At 44.4% G+C, this 25,068-nt stretch overlaps 1 protein-coding gene across 1 annotated transcript; it reads left to right on the top strand.

Annotated features, from left to right (window-relative positions):
- The first annotated feature begins 1,103 nt into the window (after positions 1-1,103).
- Positions 1,104-5,363, top strand: LOC133886194 (uncharacterized). The gene is made up of 4 exons (XM_062325926.1): positions 1,104-1,687; positions 3,969-4,256; positions 4,379-4,470; positions 4,667-5,363. Exons 1-4 carry the CDS (start codon positions 1,211-1,213, stop codon positions 5,223-5,225), a joined length of 1,416 nt encoding a protein of 471 aa, XP_062181910.1. The 5' UTR covers positions 1,104-1,210; the 3' UTR covers positions 5,226-5,363.
- Positions 5,364-25,068: the final 19,705 nt, after the last annotated feature.

Raw genomic sequence — 25,068 nt, 5'->3', positions numbered from 1 at the left:
TCACAAATCTTGCAACATCAGTTGATGCGTGCTCAACAGCGGATGAAGGCTCTGGCTGATAAGCACCGTTATGAATGTGAATTCCAGGTGGGTGATCTAGTGTATGTCAAAATTCAGCCGTATGTGCAAATCTTTCATGCTCCTTGTAGCTGTCAAAAGATGGCTTTCCGGTTCTTTGGTCATATAAAGTCTTGCAGAAGGTGGGGGCGGTGGCACACAAGTTAGATCTGCCGCAACACTCACAGATCTATGATGTTGTGCATGTTTCTCAGTTGAAGCACCATATTCCACCTCATGTGCTGGTAAGCCCCGATATCGCAATGCTTAACTTTGCTGAAGCCTCTTCCTTGGTACCTGCGGCCTGCCTTGGACGTTAGCTGATCAAGAAAGGTAACTCAACATGTACTCGTGTCTTGGTTTGTTAGCATGGATTACCATCATCTCTGGATACTTGGGAGTCGTATGACATTTTTTGGCATGTTCATCCTTCTACTGTATCTTGGGGACAAGCTGCCGCTTAAGGGAGGGGGAATGTTATGGATTACATCTCGGCTAGATCAGTTAAGTCCAATGTGCCTTGAAGGCATGTGTGTAGGTTGAGCTTGGGCCATGGTCCTTGTATTGTTTGCTAGCGTGGAGTTGGTCCGATGGCCAGTTGTATGTAACACGGCATGGTTATAAGCCATTGAACTGGGATTGACCAGGGAGCATGATTTCTGGAAAATGACTTGAACCCTAAACCCCAAGCTCCTCTGATTCTTCCTGCTTTCCTATCCCAAATTCTCTCTAGATCAGAAGGAGCATAATATAATGCTAGGCAGCTAGTTAAGTGATGCGATGCTCTGGGCTTAGTTTAGCTATGTAGTCTGCCCATTATGGTTTTGTACTCGGTTTTCTTTTAATTAACCGAGGTGGCTATGTGCATCTTAGCTCAGAAGTAAACTCTGATGTGATTACGTCATCTTAATATAACAATGAGAGTTAATAAAATTTTCATTATCGAAAAAAACTAATAATATTATTACCACGTAACCACCGGTTGGCTACGAGAACCGACTGACTCAACACTGCGGGCGGATCTCTAGTGATGGACCACCAACTCCAGCATCATCCATCGAATCACTCCTACAAAAGCCTGCTAAGCCTGCCCAAAACCTTAGAACATCAACAAGCACCACTGCTTCTCCAACAACCGGCAACTGAATTTGACATGGAGAAATCCAGGAAACCAAAATCAAACTTGGCATCGCACAGGCGATTCGAGCAGATGGACATGAACAAGTCATCGACCTCGCTGAACATGTCGACGTCCTCTCTGAGGATCGTCCGTGAGGAGATCAGGAAGGACGACGGCGCTGTTGTCCAAGGGAGCAGAAGGGCGACCACGGTGAGGTTTGCTGCTCCTCCACCACCGTCGTCGTCATTGGCGGCGTCCACAAAGATGCATCCGCGTTCTGTGTCCCAGCACCAGGCAATGGCAAGACCTGCGACTGCAAGTGGAGGAGCACGCCCGGGTTCTGCCTCAGGGCCGAGGGGCAGGACATCTGCGGGGAGGTTACCGGAGTCGGGGCCCAAGGTGACGAGGAGGAGCTGGGGGTGCACAGGTGGCGTGGATGCGAAGGAGCAGGGGAGCGGTGATCCGGTGGCGGTGAAGATCGTGGCGAAGACTCAAGCCAGGAGCAGCTCGGTGAGTCATTCAGACACTGTTCGGTGCATGTTTCTTAATAGTGATAAAGCCTTGTCTCGTTTGCTTGATGAGTGATGAGCATGACTGCTTATATTTACAGTGAAAATTTCAGTAACAAAAGTTTTTCAAGATTTATTTCAGTTTAATGAATAGTGATGAGGCCAAGCAATTACATATGTGAAAATGACAAGTTATATTCATCTGCATTTTGCTCTAACAATGTTGCACAGGAAAGAACTTGCACGATAGGTTATATTCATGTTCATTTTGCAGTAACGGTGCACATGAAACAAAAGTTCTGGCCTCTATTATTTGTTTTTGTCGAAAAGAAATCATGTTGGCGAAGCACATTTGTGTCAGTTTGCGCCACGTACTGCTACATATTGTTTGCTACGATTAGGAATTTCATGTCAACCATTTTGGTTTTAATTGACTTAATTAGCATGCATCATTTGCAACATTTGTCCAGTGCTGACGCATGTAATTTTCATTGAGAAAGATGTCTCAACTGATTTCTCCAACCAGGACAATCAAAAAGTTCAGATAGAAATTTTTAATGATTCCTATAGTGGATGGGTTCACCTTTGCTTGCTTGAGTGATTCCCTTTGAGTGGAACATAAAAGGAATTAGGTGCACCTAATAAGATTTCATGATTCTGTGCCAAATCTACCTTTGCCTTTTGGCTCTGATTAGATTCAGCCATCGGTGATACTTTTCATCCTAATACTTAGTTAAATGCTCATACGTTACGACGGGAGGCAAAAAAGTTTCACGAGATAATATAGTTAACTAGGTGAAGCTAATACAAAATAACACCACATATCCTTGTAACTTGTTCACGCATATTTAGATAAAACACAGTAACAAAATATTTAGCAACATGATCAAGTTTATAGGCGCATGCCAAGTGAGACCACGAACGAAAATAAAGTCTGGGTCCAGCTAGCAAAAACTTGGATGAACATACTAACCAAGGAACCTCGCTATCATTCCCCTGCCAAACTCAAATTTATGAATTGTCCTGTTGTTGCACATACTCACACAATTATATGCAACCGGGATCCTCTGCAGTACTGCAGTTGGGAATCCATATCCAATTATATAAGCTGATGACAGATTCTCAGGGTCTCCGTCCGAAGAGTTATCCTAAACCTTATGCAGTTTATCCCCTCATCTAAAAATGTTAACTGGTACGTACCTGGTGAAGGTTAGATTATAAAGCCTCGACCTAAGTCGACCTACAAATGTAAACCTAATTCAAACTAAATTAACTATCCTAGGGTGAGGGCAGCAACGCTCCGAGACGAGATAGTGGCGGTTGGGGTTGGGGCTGGTAGCACTCAGGGATAAGGTAGGGCTTGGCGCTCTAGGACGAGGGAGAGGTCAGGGTCAAGAACGGCGGCGATCAGGGACAAGGGAGGCGGTGCTCCGGGACAAGGTAGAGGCAGCATTGCTTGTCGGAGTTGGGGGAGATGGACTCAGATGTGTCGGTTTCGTAAAAATAGGACATGTAAGCTTGGAGGTAGGGAATTGATGACAATAATAGAACGAGCGGACTAAAAAACTTTTGGGTTCATGTATATATGAAGAAGTTCTAGACGGTTATAGAGGAAAGACAAGTGCTACTATAACAAGATAAAACAGACATTAGACGCCAGAACACGTCTGCAATTTCCACATGAAAGCAGACGGTTTGTCGCCAGGAGATCTGCAATTTCCACGTGAAAGCAGACGGTTGCTAGGAGACATCTGCAATTTTTGAGGCTGAAGTTGAATATTCAGAAAATTGAAAGCTTCATTCCGACATCGATTTCCCGTGCGGCATGGGAGAGAGTGCGAGGATGAGTGGGGGAGGGACAGATGCGGTGGGGATGGAACGCTGCTTGGAGGGCGATATGGCGTGAATTCTAATCTCGAGGGGAGCAGGAGGTACCACCATTAGTACTATGTTATTTTTAACTAGAAAAAAATAAAGATATTATGATAGAAAGTCGTGTGAAATTAGAAGGTACTTACCCTTCATCGAGGTAAAAATGATGCAGTTCATATTATCTTCATCAGATACTTTAACTTAGTATTTCTTCGACACAACTACAATATATGCCATAAAAAAAATCAAAATTCAAGAGTTGTGTGTCCGATGTACATGGCAAATTAAACTACTAAATTTGCTCATGAACTGGATTAGGTCTTGTGGAAAATGAAAAATTAATTCATATGTACAGCTGACCATAACAACTGCTGAGAAATAGCACACTTTTTATGTAAAAATGCACTCAGGTCCCAAGAAGATTGGCACCGGAGGAGAAAGATAAACCATTGCCAAGGACAGGCAGTAAGATCATGACCACCTCTAGGATGAAGGCGAACGCAGACTCACCTCCAAAACCGGACATGGAGGGAAGCAGAAGCCCCCCTAACGTTGCAACGAAGGCTGGTGATCACAAAGCTCCCAACAGCGTGTCACTGAACAACATGGTAAAGGCAACGCCTACAGGAAGAACATCAGTGACGACGATCGGCGCCTCCTGGGAGTCACTTCCAACGGATCTCCAGAGCCTGGGGCTGGTAATATATAGTTCGTTCAGAAACTCGGTTCTGTTTGCGCGTCACAAATGTTGGCGCGTGCAGTGCGTGATCGTTTTTGGGTGTGCTGACTTGCTTCGAGATATTGTGCACGATGTGCGTAGGAGGTCATGAATCACAGGGATGCTGCCGAGGCTGCTGCTGTTGAGGCCATGCAGGAGGCTTCTGCTGCAGAGATTTTGCTTCGATGTTTGAGGTGAATTGATGTTAATATAACAGATTGAGAGAAATTAGTTTTGAATATTTTTAATTTCCACTACTGCGGTCTGCAGCAGAAGGTAGCACGGCACCGCAATCACAGACAGATAATTAAGCTCCATTTCGCCATAACGAATTCGATCACGATCACAAGTTCATAGCAGAACTGACTGAGCTTAAATTTCTTTGTACAGTGCCTTTGCGGACTTGACCTCTGCCGCGGCTGAGCAGTCGCCGCAGCAGACCGTCGACATGTTCCTCGTCCTCCACGCGGCAATCACAAGCTCCACCGTCGCTGGGAACTGCGACGACAAGGAACACCGGCATGCCGCGGACTGGCTTCGCGCCGCGGTTTCCACTGACCTCGGCCCCTTCTCCCTCTACACGCCCATGAGGAAGTTCAGCCGCACGGCGTCGCCCGCCGCGTCCCTGTCACCGCCATCGATACGACGGGCGGTGCCGGCTGGAGAAGCCGGCGTGGAGGTGACATGGCTGGACGAGGTGCGGAGGGGGCTCGGGGAGGAGATGCGCGCGTGGTTTATTGGCCACGTGGAACGGCTGCTCGACGCGGACGTGGCCGGGACGCTGGGGCAGCTCAAGAGGGTGAACGACTGGCTGGACGACGTCGGCGTGGGGTCGGAGTCGGAGGCCGTCGAGCGGGTGAGGAAGAAGATCTACGGGTACCTTCTGGACCACGTCGAGTCGGCGGTGGTCGCGCTGAACGGTGGCGTTGCACCTGGTCGGAGAAAATAAATTTATATCAGCGTATACCATGTATGTGCGTACGTAAATTGTAATGCAAGTGATTCATTTGGTCCTGAACTACTTTGTACTAGCCTACCATGAATGTATATATGCATGTAGAATCAGAAGTACCTTTTGAACTCTTTTCATCGGCTCTATGGGGTGTTTGACGGGGCTCAGGCTCCAAACTCTACAGCGAATCTGGGAGGAACCTTCCCAAACGCTAGCTATCATTCCATGTTTTTTTAGCAACCAACTCCATAGAGTTATCTCTCGTAGTATAAATTTATGAGCAGATAAATAGATGCTCCACGGACCCTATATACCAATGTATTTGTGAAGTTTAGGATAATTACCCATCAATATCATTATCATTAGGTAATACCTCAGTCCATCGCTCGCCCCTCCCTCATCTCAGACTGGTACCCCATCTCTGCTCTCTCGAATTGTTTCTCTCCCTGTTATGGTGACTCGCTCAACCGAAACCCTAACAAGACACTGCCCTACGCCAGCCGCCACTGCCACCCAATGTCAGAAAACGAAGATAGCCGCTCTTCCCCCATCGTCTTGGCCGTGTCTTCCCAGGCTCATCCCGCCCACACCTTCTCAGGCTCGGCCCCGCCATCCAGTCGTCGCTCGTTATCCTGGTCTCCTCCCGCTTGCGCATCAAAGCTCCTCGTCCGCGGCTTGCTCGTCATCCATTCAGGCTCGGCACCGCCATCCCACCCGTTTGCCAGCAAGGTGAGCTCCATCCACCCCCTCAGATTTGTGCATTTTTCTTATTTCGGGCGGATGAATGGATTGGTGCTTTACTTATGTAAACGGTGGACGGATATATTTATGGTTTTTGTACACAAATTGATTAATAAATAGGCTGTGCACAAATAGAAATCAATCATGTTGTTCTGCGCATATCTGAATATCACTACTTCTAGAATAGTGTTTAGAGACGGGTGGTAAATCATTTACGGAGGTGTTTAGCCACCTGTCTCTGGTCGAAGACATGTGACAATGGACGATCTCCACGTGCTCAAAAGAAACGACATGTGGAAATCGATTACTAGAGGCAGTTCCTTAAGTGTACCGTCTCTAGTAGTCGGTCCTCGAATCGACGTTTTTTCCCCTGAAAAAACTGATTTTTTTTCCTACCAGGCACCCCCTGCAGTCGTGCTGTTGCAAGTCACAAGCCAAGTAATTTTTCATGTGAAATACGCGCACATGTAGTTCGTGGCACTCAAACCTAGATCCTCTCAGCTTGTGCGACACTGTCACACCCTATTTTATAAAGGAACAAAATCAGATGTAAACTACATATATGCTGGGATTAAGTTTCATACATGTAGCGATTTCATCAGTGTATCACACATAATGCAATTATTATAACGTTTAACTTAAATAAATAGAAATGATCTCAAGATCTTAACCAAAGCACACTAGCAAAAGGCAATCGACAAAGGGTTTTACAGGACTTGCAGTCTTCATCTTCATCCGAGAAGTAGTATGGTTCTCCTTTATTGTCTGAGCAGCGTTTTGAAACATATTTATCCGAAAATAGCAAGTGTGAGTACATGTTGTACTCCGCAAACGTGGGAAAAAATGACATGCAAGCTTGAATAAAGAAAAATGTTATAGCATGTATGTCGGTGTATCAGGAACCGGGGGTTCCCGAATCCCGAGGCCAGGCCAGCCATCCGCCACATGGCTCCATGCCGTGGGGTCTCTCCTGTAGGATGAGAAAAGGTCAAGTCCCGGGAGAAGGTGCTCGGGGCCACAGTCGGTGGCCCCCGAGTAACATAGTTCCCCGATGATCCACGGAATCCAAGTACCGGGAAGAAAGTGCTCGGGGAGGTGTACGGTCACCCCCGAGCACCCTAGTCCCCCGACGATCAGGAGAGCTAAGTTCCGGGAGAGAGTGCTCGGGGCTGCACGCGGCAGCCCCCGAGCACTCGGTTCCCCGAGGGTCTGTACAAGAGTGCTCGGGAGAGAGTGCTCGGGGAGGTGAACAGTACCCCCGAGCACTCGGCACCCCAAGGACAAGGAAAGGCATTTTCGGGAGAGAGTGCTCAGTGATGTGAACAATACTTCCGAGCACTCGGTACCCCGACGACCCAGAAGGACCTCCGAGGGGCCTACCGATGAGGTGTCAACCAGTCAAAGGCCCGAGGTCGCATTTAATGAGCGTGCGTGGCCTGTCACCTCCAACTGCTCCCGCCGCGCTCAGCGTCAGTTCCTGCCATGTTTTGGCAGAGAGGCGTGGGGTTATTAATTGCACGGGTCCCGTCCCGTGCCATCTGGCTTGTCTCGGGATAACATCGTAAGGACCAAGGCGTTCCGTCTGCAGCGCTGCTGTGGTAGGGGAACAAGACAGGGCGGGCACGCCGGGTTGCTCTGCGGCTGCCCGGTGGGTCCTCTCCACGGCGCCCGTTGCCAAGGCATTTATGGTGACGGATGACCGGGCGTGCGATGCATTTTCCACCCCCGGTCACTTAGCCCAGAGGAAATGATGATGTCCTTTCCATTTATGGCATCTCGGAATTCGTGCCCCCTCCTTCCGTTTAGGGCATGTCGCGGCCGGCGGGTACTTAAGGCAGCCGGCGGCATAGAAGCAACAGAGGCAGAAAAAGAGAGACGAAGAATAGAAAAACAGAGACCAAGTGAAAAGAGCAGAGCTGAAGAACACAACGCAAAAGAAACACTGTGAGGAAGGCTGAGCCCAGTCCCGGCCGAAGAACAAGGAGCCTCAAGCTCTTAGATAGATCAACATTCTTGTAACCCCCAACATCCTTGAGGGACTTCCTCAGGACAGTTATAGCATTCAAACAGGAGTAGGGTATTACTCCCCCATGCGGCCCGAACCTGTCTAAATTCTGGTGCATTTACTTCTTCTTGCACTAGGACAACACCCCCACCACCGGCCGTTGCATTTATTCCCATTTATTTCTCCGACGAACGCATTCAGGATCATCCCCCCCGGCCGAATCTCTAAAAAGGGGTCTCTCGGGATCCCTGCGACTGGAGTTAATCCTCCGACAATGTACAATTTACATAAATGTCAACTATGCTAACATAAGAGTTATAAAAGCATCATATTTAACTGGGTGAATCATTATTAAACTTCCATTTCTAGAAACATCTACACATATTTTCTAACCATCTGAAATCCACATCAAGCTACCAAACCAAACAACTTGATACCCTTCGCAGGTAATAAAAAATCATCCACTATTGCCGATCACAGGTAACCTACCATCCAACTGCTACCATCACAGATAACAAACTATCAACCAAACTAAAACCAAAACCCAAACCAACTAATCATATGAAGGGATCACGCCACTCTTAACCGTGAGCATGGCTGATATATTAGTTTTACTCTCTGCATAGGTTGTCCAACTTTACCCACGAGTTATGATTCCCATATATCCGTGTCATCATAGCACTTATACACTTCCAAGGCATACGGCTAGGTTTCACTACAAGGCCATTACAAAATATCCTCCCAACAAGAATAAGCTCGCTGAGGTTTCACCACTGTCAAAGTGGCATCGCACCACCCAGAAGCCCCCTCTTGCACCTTATAGCTCCAGAAAGAATCACTTTTTTCTTTCCTTGCATTTATGCCGGAGACGTCGCCAGTGCTATGGGCTTTGGGTTATGTAGATAAAAAAATGACACCATTGGTTTATACTATGTTGAGGATCTGCTAATTAATTGGCTAGATCGTATCCATATAAGTCTCATAGTTGAACTATTAATCGAGGTTACCGTTCCATGAACCGATCTTTAGGATACTAAGCAGACACTAACCATAGTGCTTCCACACACTTGTGCATTCCCGCACCATCCTCATCTAACCTTCTGCTCAGCATCCCTATGTTTTATGTTGCTACAACAATTACTAGTATTTCTAACTCATAGTTGCATAGACCATTATTCATGTTTAACCAACAACCCAACCATACCCTTATGCAAAGCTAAGCATAAGCTACCTGACATAACCACTCTTGATAACTAGGGGGACAAGGAAAATATGGCATAGGGTACTATAAGTAAATGAGATACAGAATTAATAGCATGCATTTTAAAATAAAGAACACATTTGAAAAACTAAGATCATAATGTTCAAGGACACTTGTCTCTTCCAATTTGCTGTTCAAACTCTTCAAAGACTTGGTCCTAGAGATTCTCGAACTTCTCCTCGTCTGGTCTCAATACACATCGGAAAATACACAATAAAACTATCTAATAACATTACATCAAACAATAGCTAACATCTATGAAAAAGGTACTAAAATAGAAAGGGTAGGGCCTTTTTCTTAAAATAGAGGGGCTTATGTGCAAAATTGCTCTATTCATGATTTAAAAATAATTCAGCCTGACTGGGTAAATGCTCTGCTGATGTGGCGAGACACGTCGGCATTGCGGCTAATGTGGCGGTTGGCATGGCAGGCCTGGGTTTATGTAGCCACATGTCATTGGGTGATTGGGTGGTGAAGGGGGTATGTTTAGATCTAATCTGGACTGTCAGTTTAGATCTAGCGACCGGAAGAGAGAGGGCGGTCGAAGAGAGAGTGACTGGTGATGGAGAGGCTCGGGCACGACGACGCTTTGCCAGAATTTTGCCGGGATGGCGCTTTGGCTCGCCAGCGATGATGACAAGCAGCAAAAAAGCATCACAGAGGGGCGATGAACTCACCTAGGGTGTTGGAGACTTCGGGAAGGTGGTGAAACGGGATGGCGATGAGAGAGGTGGTGTTGGCTCTCGGTTCCTCGTCGGCGTCGGTGCTCCGGTGGCCGGGACGCGATGGCAAGGGCACCAACATGCTCGGGGGGTGATGGTGAAGCTTCTGGGTGGCTTGGTGGCGGCAACGCGGAGCAGAGGTGGTCAGTGAGCTCTACCGAGAAACTCCAATGACGACAACAGTGACTAGGGTTTGCGATGGTGACATGCTAGGGCTCAAAACTCTAGGGTTAAGGGCGCAGTCGGCCACTATATATAGGTGAGAGCAAGGTGTGGGACAACAAGGGAGGGCGGTCGGACTCGAGTCCAAACTGGACTCAACGGCGTGGCACGGGGAGCTCGGGTCGGAGGTGGAGGCAAGGGATGGGCCTCACACGGCAGCGGCACAGGGGGGGGGGGAGAGAGAGAGAGAGAGAGAGAGAGAGAGAGAGAGAGAGAGAGAGAGGCACGGGAGCTAGGTTGGGCACGGTCTAGAGGGAGGCGGGGAAGATGGGTTGGCTTTAGCCGGCCCATGTGGGAGAGGGGTAAGGGGAGGAGAGAACGGGCGAGGCAAAAAACAGAAGTGAGGATCGGAAGGGAAAGGAAAGAAAAGGAGAAAAGGAAGGGAATTCGGCCCGGGAAGGAAAAATTGGATCTTTTATGAAAACATTTTCAAAATTTTCCAAAATTCAAATGGCATGCCTCGATGTTTTCAAAAATTCATTTTCACACAAAGAAACTCTAATGCTATTACTCAGCATGAATGCAACGACATTTTAAGGAAAAAATATTTTATTACTATTTCAAAAGTTGGAAAAATTAGGGTGTTATTATTTCATTGTTCGACAACCTGAGTATAGATCATGTGTTCTGTTTTTATACAATGCGCTAGAGAAGGCCAACCCAGCAACACACACACTCATGCTCGGCCCAAAGGCCCAGAACATCTCTAACTTGATAAGCCCAACGCACACACATTTGAATACAATGTCAAGTCAAGCGATGCTTCTTCTTCTTCTTCTTCTTTAGTGTTGTCTCCTGAACCGCGCCCATGGCTGCTAGCATAGCCGTGACATTGCCGCCCCCTTAAGAACCAGCTTGTCCCCAAGCTAAAGCGGCTAGAAACGTGTCTTTAGTACTTCATAATCCTCCCAGGTGGTGAATGATGGTGACAGAGCTCTCCATCAAATCAGCACCTGCAAGTGAGTAGCGTTACCGCACTTCACCAACTTTCCATCGATGATCTCTTCTGGAATTGTGTTAACCACCAAGAGATTCTCCACATCAGGTATATTAGTGAAGACTAGAGAATGATTAGGCACAAATGACTTCAATTGAGATACATGGAACACAGGGTGTACTTGGCAACCTTCAGGCAAAAGTAGGCGATAGGCTGATGATCCAATTCGCTCCTGAATTGTATATACCATCCATAATATTTGTATGCCAATTTATGATACGGTCGATTGACCATTGCTGCCTGAGCATAAGGCTAGATTTTGAGATAGACTTGTTCCCCCAACTGAATCTCTCGAATGCTTCTATTCTTGTTAGCCACTTGCTCTATATGCAATTGAGCTTTTTGTAATTGAGTCTTCAAGAATTCAGTGTAAAGCGCCCTTTCTTTGAATAGGTCTAATACATCTGAATTGGTAACATTAGTAAGGTCAAGTAGCATACCGTAATTTGGTTCAGTACCATATAGTGCCTTGAATGGAGAACAATGCAGTGATGAACTCATGTTGTACCAAAATTCAGCAAGTGGGAACCACTAAATCCATTTCTTCAGTGTCTCATGTATTGCACAACGAAGATACATTTCAATGCACTGATTGTACCTTTCCATTTGGCCATCCATTTGTGGATGATAGACCATGCCCATAGCTAGAGTAGTGTTCTAAGCTTTGAAAAGCTCTTTCCAAAAGGTACTGGTGAACACTCAGTCTCGATCAGTAACTATGGACCTTGGAATGCCATGATGTTTAACAACATGTTGAAGAAAAGTTTTGGCCACAACTGCTGCAGTATATGGATGGAGCAATGGGAGAAAATGTGAATACATTTTAAAGTGGTCTACCACTACCAGAAGCACTGAAAACCCTTCTGAATTTGGGAGGCCCTCAATAAAGTCCATTGAGATGTCTTTCCAGGAACCTTGGGGAATGGGCAGTGGTTGGAAAAGGCTAGGTGTTTTATAGTTTTCATGGTTTTCCTGTTGGCAAACATCGCACCGTTTGACAAAGTTATCCACTATTTGCTTAAGGCCAAACCAGACAAAACAACTTCTTCAGTCTTTGATATGTAGCATTTATGTCTAAATGCCCACCTATTGGTGTTGAGTGAAATGCAAAGATAATCTTTGTCTGAAGAGCTGAATTGGAGCCAATCCAAATTCTGTTCTGTCTGATGATACCTTCATGCAAAGAATATCCTTCTGGAGATGGATTGACCACATCCAATTGTTGCAGAAGTTGTTGAGCTGTTGAGCCAGTTACATAAGAGTTAATGACCTTTTGGATCTACTAGGTTTGACCGACTGAAGCAGCTTCAATAGACATAAGATGGCCAACTCTTGAATGGGTATCTGCTACTTTATTATCATATGCTTTTTTATATTGAAATTTGAACTATAAACCACCAGCTTAGTCATGGCTTTCCTTTGTAGCTCAGATGTAAGAGTTTGATCCCCTAAAAAACATAGACTCCTATGGTATGTCTTGACAATAAATGTTTGTATATATGATCGCCACCTTTCTCCTTCCATCATAATAGCTAAGAATTCTTTCTCATAAATAGATAAGGAATGATTGTGGACACTTAGAGCCTTGCTATAATATGCTATGGGATGAGAATCCTGACTGAGGAAAGCCCCAATACCTTTATCACAAGCATATGTTTCAAGTGTAAATGGCTTACTGAAGTCAAGCAAAATACACTACTATAGAAACAGTCATCCATGCCCCCTCTTCACTGTTGGTTCAGAAATAATAGGTAGTGATAAGGTATCACTTCCAGTTCACAAGGTCCAACTGCTGATCAATTAGTGAGCCGTTGAGAACCGGTAGTGATAAGTACTATCACTGACGGATTTTATTACAAATCGGCAGTGATACAACACTATTGGTTCGTATAATAGACCGGCAGTGATACTTGTGTTATCACTATTAGTTGGTTAGAAGAACCGGTAGTGTTGCATCACTGCTAGTTGGTGTCATGGACCATCAGTGATGTGTCACAGTATATAATGGTTCTATCCTTGAGACCGAGCAGAACAAAGGAGCTATGTTCTGCTTGGTAGCTTTGTTCGGCGCATGAAGCCTCTTTGCAGTGAGCTTGCGCAGCGAGGCTTCAAAATTTAGTGAAATCCATGTGACCTAGGTGATCCAAGGTTAGTAATTTCATCTACATTTCATTTGTAATAAGATTTACTTGCTAGATTGCTCTAGATTTTGGAAATCAATGCTTGTTCTATGATGATGAATTTTGAAGGAGCTAGAGCTCTAAGTCATTTAGTGAATTTAAGCTAATCGATTTTAGGTATACAAGATCTAGGTAAGTAGGTTCATCTACATTTTATTTGTACTTAGATTTATTTGTTAGATTGCTCCAGATTTTGAAAAAAGGTGCTTGTTCCATACACTGATTTTGCATTAAATTCTAGGTATGAATTTATTTATCATTATTTAGCATTATGTTCTATTTTGTTGATAATAATTAATTAAATTGATTATTGTTTCATATAATGCAATGGATTTATAATAATTGATAAAATTGCAGATGGACCGAATATGGATGTATGATGCTTACCGTAGCGGGCCAGAGTTTTTTTAATGGCATGTAAGCTTTTTTGAGCGTTGCCGCGGCGTACAAGTCAATTAATTGTGATGTATATATATGTTGTCCATGCACTTATTGCAAGAATGAGAAGCAGTTTTTAAGTATAAAGCAGATCTGTGCACACTTGCTTCAGATGGGTTTCAAGCCTGTCTATACATGTTGGACCAAACACGGTGAAGATGAGGAGTTTGAACATGAAAGACAACACACTGTTAAGAAGATAGAGGCAACGATATGATGGCTAATAAAGACAATGATATGCTGGTGTTTGAAGATACTTTGGTCCACGATGATGCAGATGACATAGATCATATGTTGCGTGATTGGGGAGGGGAACTTCACTAGTGAGAGACAACATAAAAAGTTACATCGTATGATAGAGGATTCTAAAGCACCCTTGTTCCTAAACTCTAAGGATGAGCACATAAAGCTGCATATAGTGTTGATACTGCTACAATTGAAGGCTAAAATAGTTAGCCAGGTAATAGCTTCACCGAGTTGTTATATTTGTTTGGTGACTTGCTACCAAAGGGAAACGTGTTGCCTGAAACCACGTACCTGGTCAAGCATGTTGTATGCCCGTTGGGTTTGGAAATAGAGAAAATACATGCATGCCCAAATGACTGCATGCTGTATCACAAAGATTTTGCAGAATTGGATGCATGTCCATTGTGTAGAGCATCATGGTACAAGCGGTGCAACAATGATGATGATTGTGGGGGTGAACTATAAGATGAAAAGACCCTCCGTTAAGGTGGTGTGGTATTTTCCTATAACCCCCCGTTTGAAGCGATTGTTTGTGAATAAAAGACATGCCTAATTGATGTGATGGCACACCAAAGTGCACAAGAAAGATGGAATTCTCAGGCACCTCATTAATGGCATGCAATGGAAGAACATCGATAGAAAATATAAGAAGACATTCGCACATGATGTGAGGAATATACGGTTTGGGTTGAGTACATATAGGATGAATCTTTTTGGTAACATGAGTAGAAGTCATAGCACTTGGTCTGTGACTCTATGTATCTACAACCTTTCACCTTATATGTGTATGAAGCGGAAGTACCTTATGATGCCGTTGCTGATCGAATGGCTGAGTCAACTTGGAAACGATATTGATGTGTACTGAAACTATTGGTTGAATATCCTCTTATAATGTGGGATAATGGTGTACGAGTATGGTCTAATCATTAACTGAAAAAAATCTTTGATGTATTTATTAAGGATTTTCTTAAATTTGTATTAATTAATATCATTTTGTTTCATATTAATTAATATTGAAGGATATATATGCTTCAATATAAATACTATTTAAATACACTATAAGAATACTGTAAAGAAATACTCTACAAAATATTAAAAACATGCAGTAATGTAAATACTATGATTTAATAAACCACATGAATAAACTTAAAAAAATGCATCTAAATATATGTGCCAGTTGTAATTTACAACCAACGGTGATACTTGTATCGCTGTCGGTTATATAAAACCGACAGTGATACTCCTAACATCACTATCGGTGGTAATATTTAACCAGCAGTGATAAGTGTCACTGCCAGTTGTATTACACAACTGTCAGTAATGTTGGGGTGTCACTGTTGATTGTATACTATAATCGGCAGTGATACTTTTAAGAATAAATTCAACGCCCCCAACCACTAGCCACAAGACCCATCATTTCCAACTCCCAACGACCCGCTGCTCACCACCCTAGTGCCCCGATGCCTGCCGTCCCATTGCTCTACCGCCCTAGTGCCACGACGCTCGCTGCCCCAGTGCTCTACCACCCAAATGCCCCGACGCTTGAAGCCTCGACGCCTACTGGCCCAGTGCTCTACTACCCTGGTGCTCCGGCACTTGCTGCCCTAGTGCCCTAACGTTTGCCACCCTACCACTCGCCCGTCGCCTCAGTTGCCTCTCCTTCGCAAAGGATTTTGGGTTCAGCCTCTTCTCTTTGTGGGCTTTGGCTAAGCCCTAGTTTGAAAAAACTTGTAGTTTGTAGTCTGCAACACCATGTAGTCTATAGTTTGTAAAAACATATATACAACATTTGGTAGTTGACAAGATGTGGAGAAACATGTAGTATTTGTGTGCTCATCCTTGTAATCTGAACTTAGTCTAAACTGGATACATGAAAAGAAAAAGACTCTTTATATGACATTTTTATGTATCTTTATATGACATGTTTGAGTGAAATGAATGCAAAACACTTCACCGACATTAACAATATATAACATAATTGTCTTTTGAAGATCTATTGTGAATGATGCATCAAAACGCTTACCAAGAACATTGTGGTGTCAATCATTGGTCTTAGTTTTCATAAATGTTTTTTTGCTATTATAAAGAAGTCCATGAGATGGAAATTAATTTGTATGTAGGAATGACACCTCCAAAAGAAAATTGCCTCTCCTCGGACCAGGGTGCAGCCTTGGATGGAGATGGGCACGCAAACATGGAACAGACGAGAAACGAGAGCCCAAGAAGTGGCAGTAGCTCGATTGAGTACTTCAACTTGGATCACCCAGATGATCTAGAGGCACAGACCAAGGTTTAAAACTTGACTGATGGTACTTTGGTCAGACATCCCAAGTATAGAGAAGGTGCGGCCGAGGTTCCAGCAAATTGCCTACGGGACTCTTTGTCATCACGGAGGTTGACGGAGTTGGGGAGCCTTTAAAGCCTTCACATGCATTGGAGTCGTACAAGACAACATGCGGGGTTCTTGTCAGAGATCATGTCCCAATCAGCTATAGAAGTTGGAGAGATTGCCTAAATAACCAATGGGCCATTCCCAATGACATCAAGAACCTTTTGTGGGAGAAGGTGGACAGATAAGTTTGAGTTCCTTGAAGGGTGCAACCTTTAGTGAGTGAAAGCCCATGCATTGACTATAATGGCCAACTCGTTTAAGAATTTCAAATGTATATTGTACAGACATTTGTGAGGAACAACCGAGCACTAGACTTTAACATTTACCCTAAGATGCAAGAGTATTGGAATGAGTTCATGCAGTACAAGCAGTTTGAGGAATCAATTAAGAAAAATGAGGCAAAAAAGGCCAATGTCGCAAAGAACGTTTACCATCACAGACTAGGCACGTGTTGCTACATGAAGAAATTACCCGATTGGGAAAATAAGGAAGAAGAACTAACCCAAAACAGTGTTACACCTGTTGCCACTCAGTGGATTCCAGGAGCTAAACACTATCACGAGGGGATGACTCTTTCGAATGAAGGCCAACTATGCTTTAGAAACAAAAAAGATGAAGATGTGATGCAAAGTATCGCGGATGCCCATACCCAGAGTTCCCAAGGCTCTTTTAAGCCAGATAGAGAGAAGGATGATCTAACCTTGGCACCAGGAAACTAGGAGCACCCTAGCCGTACGCGAGGACACGATTTGAGTCCTTGGAAAGACTCCTTCCAAAAAGACTCTGAGAGTTACAGGAGTCGGAAGAGAAGTAAACAAGAAATCCAAGATGTCTTGGCTCTTATACGAGAAGAAATCCAACAAGAGAGACAGACGATAGATGCCAAAATACGACAAACCATGCAAGAAGCCATTGGTGAGCAGCAAGTACAGGACAATACTGTTGTTCTCCGTAACCTTAGTGCTCGTCGGAGTAGCTGCGCATCCATGGGCATTCTTGAAGATGACTTATGTCGTTATCCCATGGACGATATCAAAGACCACATAGTGCAATCTTGGCATGCCAACTGCAAACGCTACCACCAAGGTGGCTTTGGGCTTGGCTTGGCCTGTGCAAGTCGGGGCTCAATTCGATTATAGCTCAATACCACCGGGATACCCTAGGGTCCAAGTGGATATTGTACTACCTGGGTACCACAACATGGATTTGGATATCACCGGAGAGACAGGGCTATAGAAACTGAAAGCATACATTGGTAATTTCGTCCTATGGCACAAGCGCTACGTATTGTTTGGCGAAGACACAGATGATGAAGACGAGGAGATGGACTCACATGGACACCTCCCTTCACCCATAAGATCTCCGACCCCTGAGTTGCCTCCAAGCAGTAGATCTCTAACTCCTTCGCCGGCACCACTTGCACCAACAAGAGGTTCGAGTCCTCTGCTGCTAGCACCTGCAACATCAAGAGGTATGAGTCCTCCGTCGCCAGCACTTGCACAATCAAGAGATCCGAGTCCTCCACTGTCAGCATCTGCACCATCAAGAGGTCCGAGTCCTCTGCCGCCAGCATCTGCAACGTCTAACAAGTCGATTTCATCTAAGAAGATGTCACCACCTCAAATGTCGGCACCTCCTCAACCAACAGAACTAACTCCTAAGGAATTGAGGCAGACAGTTACTCCAGTGTAATTGCACACTTCAAAACGGCTCAACCTAAGATGAAGGATCCAGTCGATCCTGCAGCGCATAAGTTTTTTTCATATCAATGGTGAAACAAAAATAGACGAAGCACGGGATTCAAAGCTAAAATTAGACTACGAGCACATCAAGGAGAAGTCTTACCTAAAGAAGGCCTTGATGAAATAGTTTGTTGCCAAAACCGGACACACCAGACCAAATTTTCAGCCTGGGTGATTCCATTACCTTTCCATAGCTTGGATGGTAGTTTGAGTTAGGCAAACTACTGGTCAAACCAGATGTGATGGTCAACCTGTCCTATAAAATGTGCAAATTCCATCAGTAGTACATGACGGAGATGAAAAAGGGTAGAGAAATGATCGCCGCTAGGTACAAAGATGAATATTTCTATAATGGCCCTGATGTATTGTGGCTGGAATTCAAGGAACTTTACAATGTTTACTAACTAGACGCCCTTGACCAGTCTATCTTGAGTTGTTGGACACTATAAGTGTCTTAGATTTACATTCGTCTACCATTTAATTGCATATGTAACTTATTTCTTATGTAGAATGGAGATACAGAAATGCAGAAAAGAGTGCATTTACAAAGTAGGATTCCTCTACCCAGCACGTATCAACGAAAATCTTGTCAGAGAGAAACCACACGAAACTAAGATCTATGCGTCGAAGGCTATGGTGAAGCTACAATACAAGACATACATACGTTTATCCTATGTCTTTATGTATGTGTTTTCTTACATGCTCGTTCTACTTTTTTATGTGCAACTTGATGTTAGGACTAATATACATATATATTTGCAGGTATCACTGGATCCTCCTTGTTATCCAGCCTGACATGAGCAAGATCGTTGTATTTGACTCACAAAGCAGATCACAAACACAATTTTAACCTGCAATAGACTTGGTAAACATGTTAAGTCAATTATGTTATTATTCGTTGTAGTAATCTTCCATTCGATTGAATCTAAGTCTAGTAATATTATTCATAATCATGCACAGGGCATTCACACAATACTGTAAGGACAAAGTTTGGTTCCGTCCAAACTAGGAGACCTTCACTGTTTGAACCAACTTTTCGGTATGTACGTAATATTCATGTCTTAAATTCCTACTAAATGACTATTTACATGCCGCTAATGTTTCAGATCTTCTTTTAGTGTAACAAGCAGGAACAAGTCAACAATTTTTCTGCATTTTGTGTATGTGAGTTCATGCACACATTCACCGGCGACAGGGTGCTCCAAGATGATGCAGAGGTATGTAAATACATATTGATGCAAATTTCTCAGTTTCTACATGTGTTCTGTGATTTTTTCAATTCTTCTAATGACAGGTAATCAAGTTGAACACAAGTAAACTTCTACAACATCACCTCAACGCTATTCAAGGACAACTTATCAGGTTCATTAATGATGAAGTGATAAGTACAAAAGGTTAGTTTTATGAGCCGACATATAAAGTGCTTCCTTCATTGAGCACTCGGGACTTGCTGAGTTCGACAACTTTGGGTAGCAAGAAAGGCTGAACCGCTTATTTGTTTCCCTTGCATGAATGTTTCAAGTGAACCATGAGATTTCTGAAACAAATTGTGAGTTAGAGAGTTATTCATGAATGAAATATGATTTGATATGTTAATCGTGTATGTGATTTGTGAATGAAATGTCCAACCAAGAACATTTATGAATGACACCGCTTAATCATTGCCAGTTCAAAAATTGGCAGTAATGATGTTTTTAAACTGGTAGTGATGACCTTTTTTGTAGCAGTGGCAAGAACTGGAGTGTGATTCATAGCCTCCTTCAATTTGTTAAATGCAGCCTGAGCTTCAGGAGACCAAATGAATTGCTTCTTCTGCAGGAGAAGAGTTAGTGGTTTAGCTAATGTGCCATAACCTTTGACAAATTTCAATAATATCCAGTGAAGCGAAGAAAAATCCTCAATTTAGTCATTGTAGTTGGAATAGACTGTTGTTGCATTGCTTGTGTCTTGTGGGGATCTATTGCAACTCCTTGCCTAGAAATTATGTGGCACAAGTACTCAAGTTGAGGTTGTGCAAATGTACATGTGCTTGCTTTAAGAAACAATTGATGTTGCTTCAGAATGGAGAATACTAAATCCAAGTGCATTTCCACAACCTTTGGCATCCAACCTCTTGGCCCTAGCTTCACCTGCCATCCCCGAGATCCTAACCCTAAGAATGACTCCTGTGAATCCATCAACTCCGTCTACCAAGGATCCAATCTAGACTGCCACCACCACAGACCTGACCTCAACTCCAGCACCCAAAGCACCTGTCGCGACTTCGGTAAGTTTGAGAACCTAACCAAAGCCTTTGTAACTACGACGCAAGATCGCGGCAAAACAATCGCTGACAAGGGCACATTGAGCAGGGCGCCCATACCCTTACAAGCAACAGGGACATGAGGAGATGGCCTCGAGAAGAAATCCAAGTGGCCAGCCTCTATCCTAGTCTCGATAAAACCTCCCTGGGCCAAGAAGCAGCTCACGTAAGTGTTGTCTCTATGGACATCTTTCCCACTCTCGTGGAAGCACAAGTTTTAGGCTCTTCTCTTGAGGATGCTTGGAGCACTGCCACCAATCCCCAAGTCACAATCTCTCCAGTTCTCGGATATCGCATCCTCTGATGGAGGTGGAAATGAGTCTGGCGAGCCCCTAGCATCAGCTGTTGAAAGCCAGGAAGTGGAGATCTTAGCTCTGAAAGTCGTAGAACCTCTGACACCCATGGAAAGGTTGTTTAGGTTGCATTTGAACATGACTTGGAAAAAGATCATCCAAGGACCAGTTGATCGCCACTCGGACTCAGTCTTCACCTCCTTCTTTGGGGTAAGCCTTTCCCTGCAAAATAGTCGTTCAGTTGATGAAATAACAAGTACTAACCTGATGTTGTGTAGCTGTTCGCAACGCAATTGCACAATCTTCATAGCAAGACCACAAAGGCTACCACTTGAGTAGCTGAACTCGAGAAGGAGGTCATCAAGATGTGCCACCAGCTTTCACAGGAGGTCGTTGAGAAGGAGAAGGCATGCACAGAACTAGAGAGTCGGATGAAAGGTAAGCCTATGACAACACATATATGCCACCTTTTCACCTTGTCACTCTGAACACGATGTCCTACAAAACTCTCCAACACCCGTGACACCATGGCTCGGGAGGAGACCTGGACGTCCGTCGCCCGACAACAACTAGCCACCACCCTTGACATCTTTCAAGGGGTGTTTACTGGAATCAGGATCTAAGTGGGGCTAGTGGGAGATGCCGATATAGCCGGACTGGGCACTTGGGTGACCAAGCTTTCCAAGGCCTACTGGGGAATCAGGGGGAAAGTGGCTGAGCATGTCTCAAGCCAGGATCGACGAGGCATGGAGGAGGCAGTTGCCCAGATGCTGGCCATACTGAAGGCCCACTACCATAACATCAACACCGATGTTCTCTAGGAGGACTTCCCAGAGGATACAAACGAGGAGTTGATGCAGGAGGTGGAGGAGATTCTTGGGCCGACCAAAGCTTTTGTGGACGTGATGGACTTCAGGCTCGGCTCCTCATCGTGTAAAACTTTTATCCTATAGTCTATAATATGGAACTTAGTAGCTTTGTTAGACTTTTATGAATTTTTATCTTAAATGCTTTTGCATTTGATGAAGATACCTGGAACTAGATGCGTTCAATAGCATATCATGATATCCTTACTTGCTTCTTCTTTGATTAGTTCAGGACGCGTTAGTTGCTAGTCAAAGCACGCTTATTATGGTCAGCCTTAGGTCCATTTGAGTGAAATGCATCATTGCCTTCGGGCACTTGTGGAACGCGATAAGGAACCTTTTCACAACTTGGAAGATGCAATGTAATGATCCCTCCCTTATTGTTGGAATCAGCTTTCATAATGTACACAATATGCCATTTACAGTTTCCTGTACTAAGTACTTGTTGAGCCCTCAACTGTTTGCCCTAGAAGTTTTTTTGGATAGGCAGTCTAAATGAAACCGTAATAAAGCAAAAAGAGCTCATATTGTGTGTAGGTCATAGAAAAAAGCTTTCAATCGCCTTGAGTGTGCATGTAGGATGAATTTCCCGATAGGAGACTTATCTCATTGTCAGGCATCACAATGCACAAGAAGACAAGCAAGGAAAAAAGGACTTCAAGGGACATTTTAGCCAATATGATCTTTATTCTTACGAAGATACTCTCAGTACTTACACTTAGGACTTACAAAGCCAATTGACGACCCTCAAGTGATTGTAGACCTAATATCTTAAACCTAAATGACACAGATTAAATTAAGCTGATAAGGAGTGACCCTATTACTTCGGAGATGGTATAAGCGCTGCTATATGGGTTCCGAACTGGTCGTGGAACCAAACCCCCAGCTTGTTGGGTTTGCATCTAGAGGAGATGTGGTAGTTGTCATGACAAAGGCTTATCATTCACCTTGATGCTTGAGCTCTTGGGTTCCTTGTTGGGTCGGTACTGAGACTCCATGTTGAGACTCCATTTATCGAAGCGGAGACTTGCCTTAGGGCAAACTCAGATCGTGATGACTCCTTCGGGTCCCAGGATCTTAACACACTGATAGATGTAGTGTGCAACAGCCATGAATTTGGCCAGAGTTAGTCATTCCAAGATGGCATTGTATGCCGTCTTAAAGTTTACCACGTCGAATAAAACTTTTTCTATCCAAAAGTTGTCATGCTTCCCGAAGGTGGCGGAAAGCGATATCTGGCCAATGGGAGTGGCCGAGGATCTGGGCAATATGCTGTGGAAGGCTTTGTAACTGGCTTGATAGCAGATCAGGAAATCTATATTGCTTCAAAGAGGATGTTGAGTGAACTTCCTCCATAGATAAGCATTCAGTACACCCTACAATTGTTGATTGTAGGCTCGACCACTATCAGGAAGTGGCCGGGCCATACAAAGTTTTTAGGGAAGTCATCCTGACCAAAGGAGATTTCAACATTCGACAACATGACAGCCTGGCGACCCTAGGGGATGGCAACCAAGACTTCTCAGGCCATTGTCTTGTATTATCACTTGAACTCGTAGGATGGAGAACCACTGATTATGTGGTCGACAGTCCTCTCGTCTTGCTGGAAAGACATCGTGTCTGAGTCATCCTCGCTACAGCTGGATCTGGAATCCCTGCTTTGTTTTGTGACCTAGGTCTTCTTTCCCTTAGCCACCTTCTCGATATCCGCTTTGACCATCTTCTTCCAAAGGCATCACTCATGGAGGTTGTGATTGTTAGTCTGGTGGATATCGCACCAGGGTTTGTTGTCTCGCTCACTAGTGGTGTAAAACTCCAGCTCCAGGATGAGCCAGAAGTCCTAGTACTTTGTTAGCTTTGGATTTCTTTCCCTTACCATCCTTAGAGTTCTTCTTGCGCTTTCTCTTGGCCACATCATTGTCGAGCCCAGGCTGGGGGCATTTGATGTACTAGGACTTCTCCTTGATGAATAGGAGCGCCTCTTTGGCCTTGGCTGCTATATCGAAGATCTTCATAAGCTCTTTGACCTTCTCGAGCTCCTTCCTGGTGACATCTTCCATGCATCGTTGGCTCCTAACCCCTTGAGTGAATGCTTGGATGACATTGTAGTCGCTAATCTTGGGGATAGTGTTTCGAATATTGCTGAAGTGGTGCATGAACTCACACAAGGTTTCTTTCTATGCCTGTTCACAATGGTAGAGATTGTTTTTTGTGCTCGGATGATCTTACGTTCCCTAGAAGTTATCTCGGAACATGTCGTAGAGCTACTCCTATGAGTAGATTTTACTTAGCGTTAAGTTAGTTAGCCATGTTCTGGCTGGCCCTTCAAGGGCTGTGGGGAGGTAATTTGTCATTATATTCTCGTCCCCACTAGTCACTTGGATTGACGTGGTGTAGATTTGGAAGAACTCAATGAGATTCATGCTTCTGTTGTATTTCTCAATTGTCCCCAGGCGAAACTTTGCCGGTCAGTTAACGTTCTGTAAATTTGGAGAGAAGGCCTAGCACCCGTTAATGGTGCCTTACTAAGTCTGGGTGGCCTTGGGAGTTCTACCCATGGGGGTTGGTGATTGGCCCCAGCTCAAGTGATGTCGGGATGCCTCCCGACTAGACCACTGAGGTGTAGTTGATGCCTCCTCAGGGGTCTTCGAGTGCCTGCACTAGTTGATGACTTCGAATAGATCATTGATCGAATGATTTTTAACTAGCGAGGTCCTTCAGCGATTACGAGCTCAACTATCATCCTGGGTCATCTTTTTTCGGGCATTACGTCTCTCAGAATCTGACCCATGAGAGAGGGTGGTGTGAGACTTCCCCTGATTAGAGTTGTTCCTGGCAACAGTTAGATGAGAGTTCTCAACCTGAATGAGGGCCTCCTTTATCAAGCTGGTCATCGAGGTGATCCAGTCCATGCCGACAGGGGTTGTCAGATCTGCAGTCGGTGGACACATGAATGCCTTTTGTAGAAGGATGAGCCTCTGAGCCATTGCAGATTTATAGTGTTGACAATCCATGTTGTTGAAAATTACGGGGGAGGATCTTGACTTGTGGTGATCATCGCTTTTGCAGTTGTCTTGGTGGACGAGTAGTTCAAACTTGATGCCGTAGTCTTTGGCTCATTGATCCATGAAACGACTTACCTTGTCACCAGAATTAACGCCAGATAGTTCTTTATCGAGGTCCACCCAATCAATTGCCGGTCCTCAGTGTACACTTGGGCAAAGTCGATGGCTTGTCTTGTGTAGATGTTTCAACAACTATGGTCATGATCCACACGGACGTCACCAGCTGTCGACGATTGATGAACCACCAATCTTATCAATTTGTAGAATGAATAGGGGATGCTTCGAGAAGATGAATTATAGAGTACACATAGAGTTTTTATTCAGGTTCAGACCTCAATTGGGATAATAGCCCTATATCCTGTTTGTCT

The sequence above is a fragment of the Phragmites australis genome, chromosome 12 (genome assembly GCF_958298935.1).
Source record: "Phragmites australis chromosome 12, lpPhrAust1.1, whole genome shotgun sequence".
Taxonomy (NCBI): Eukaryota; Viridiplantae; Streptophyta; class Magnoliopsida; order Poales; family Poaceae; genus Phragmites; species Phragmites australis.
The sequence above is the reverse complement of the archived record's forward strand: the minus strand, read 5'-3'. Positions and strand labels throughout refer to the sequence as shown.

Excerpts from the sequence above, each read along its gene's own strand:
- LOC133886194 (XM_062325926.1), top strand. The coding sequence starts at position 1,211 with ATGGAGAAATCCAGGAAACCAAAATCAAACTTGGCATCGCACAGGCGA. Across the intron at positions 1,688-3,968 it reads CTCAAGCCAGGAGCAGCTCG|GTCCCAAGAAGATTGGCACC; the intron begins GTGAGTCATTCA and ends AAATGCACTCAG. Across the intron at positions 4,471-4,666 it reads ATTTTGCTTCGATGTTTGAG|TGCCTTTGCGGACTTGACCT; the intron begins GTGAATTGATGT and ends TTCTTTGTACAG.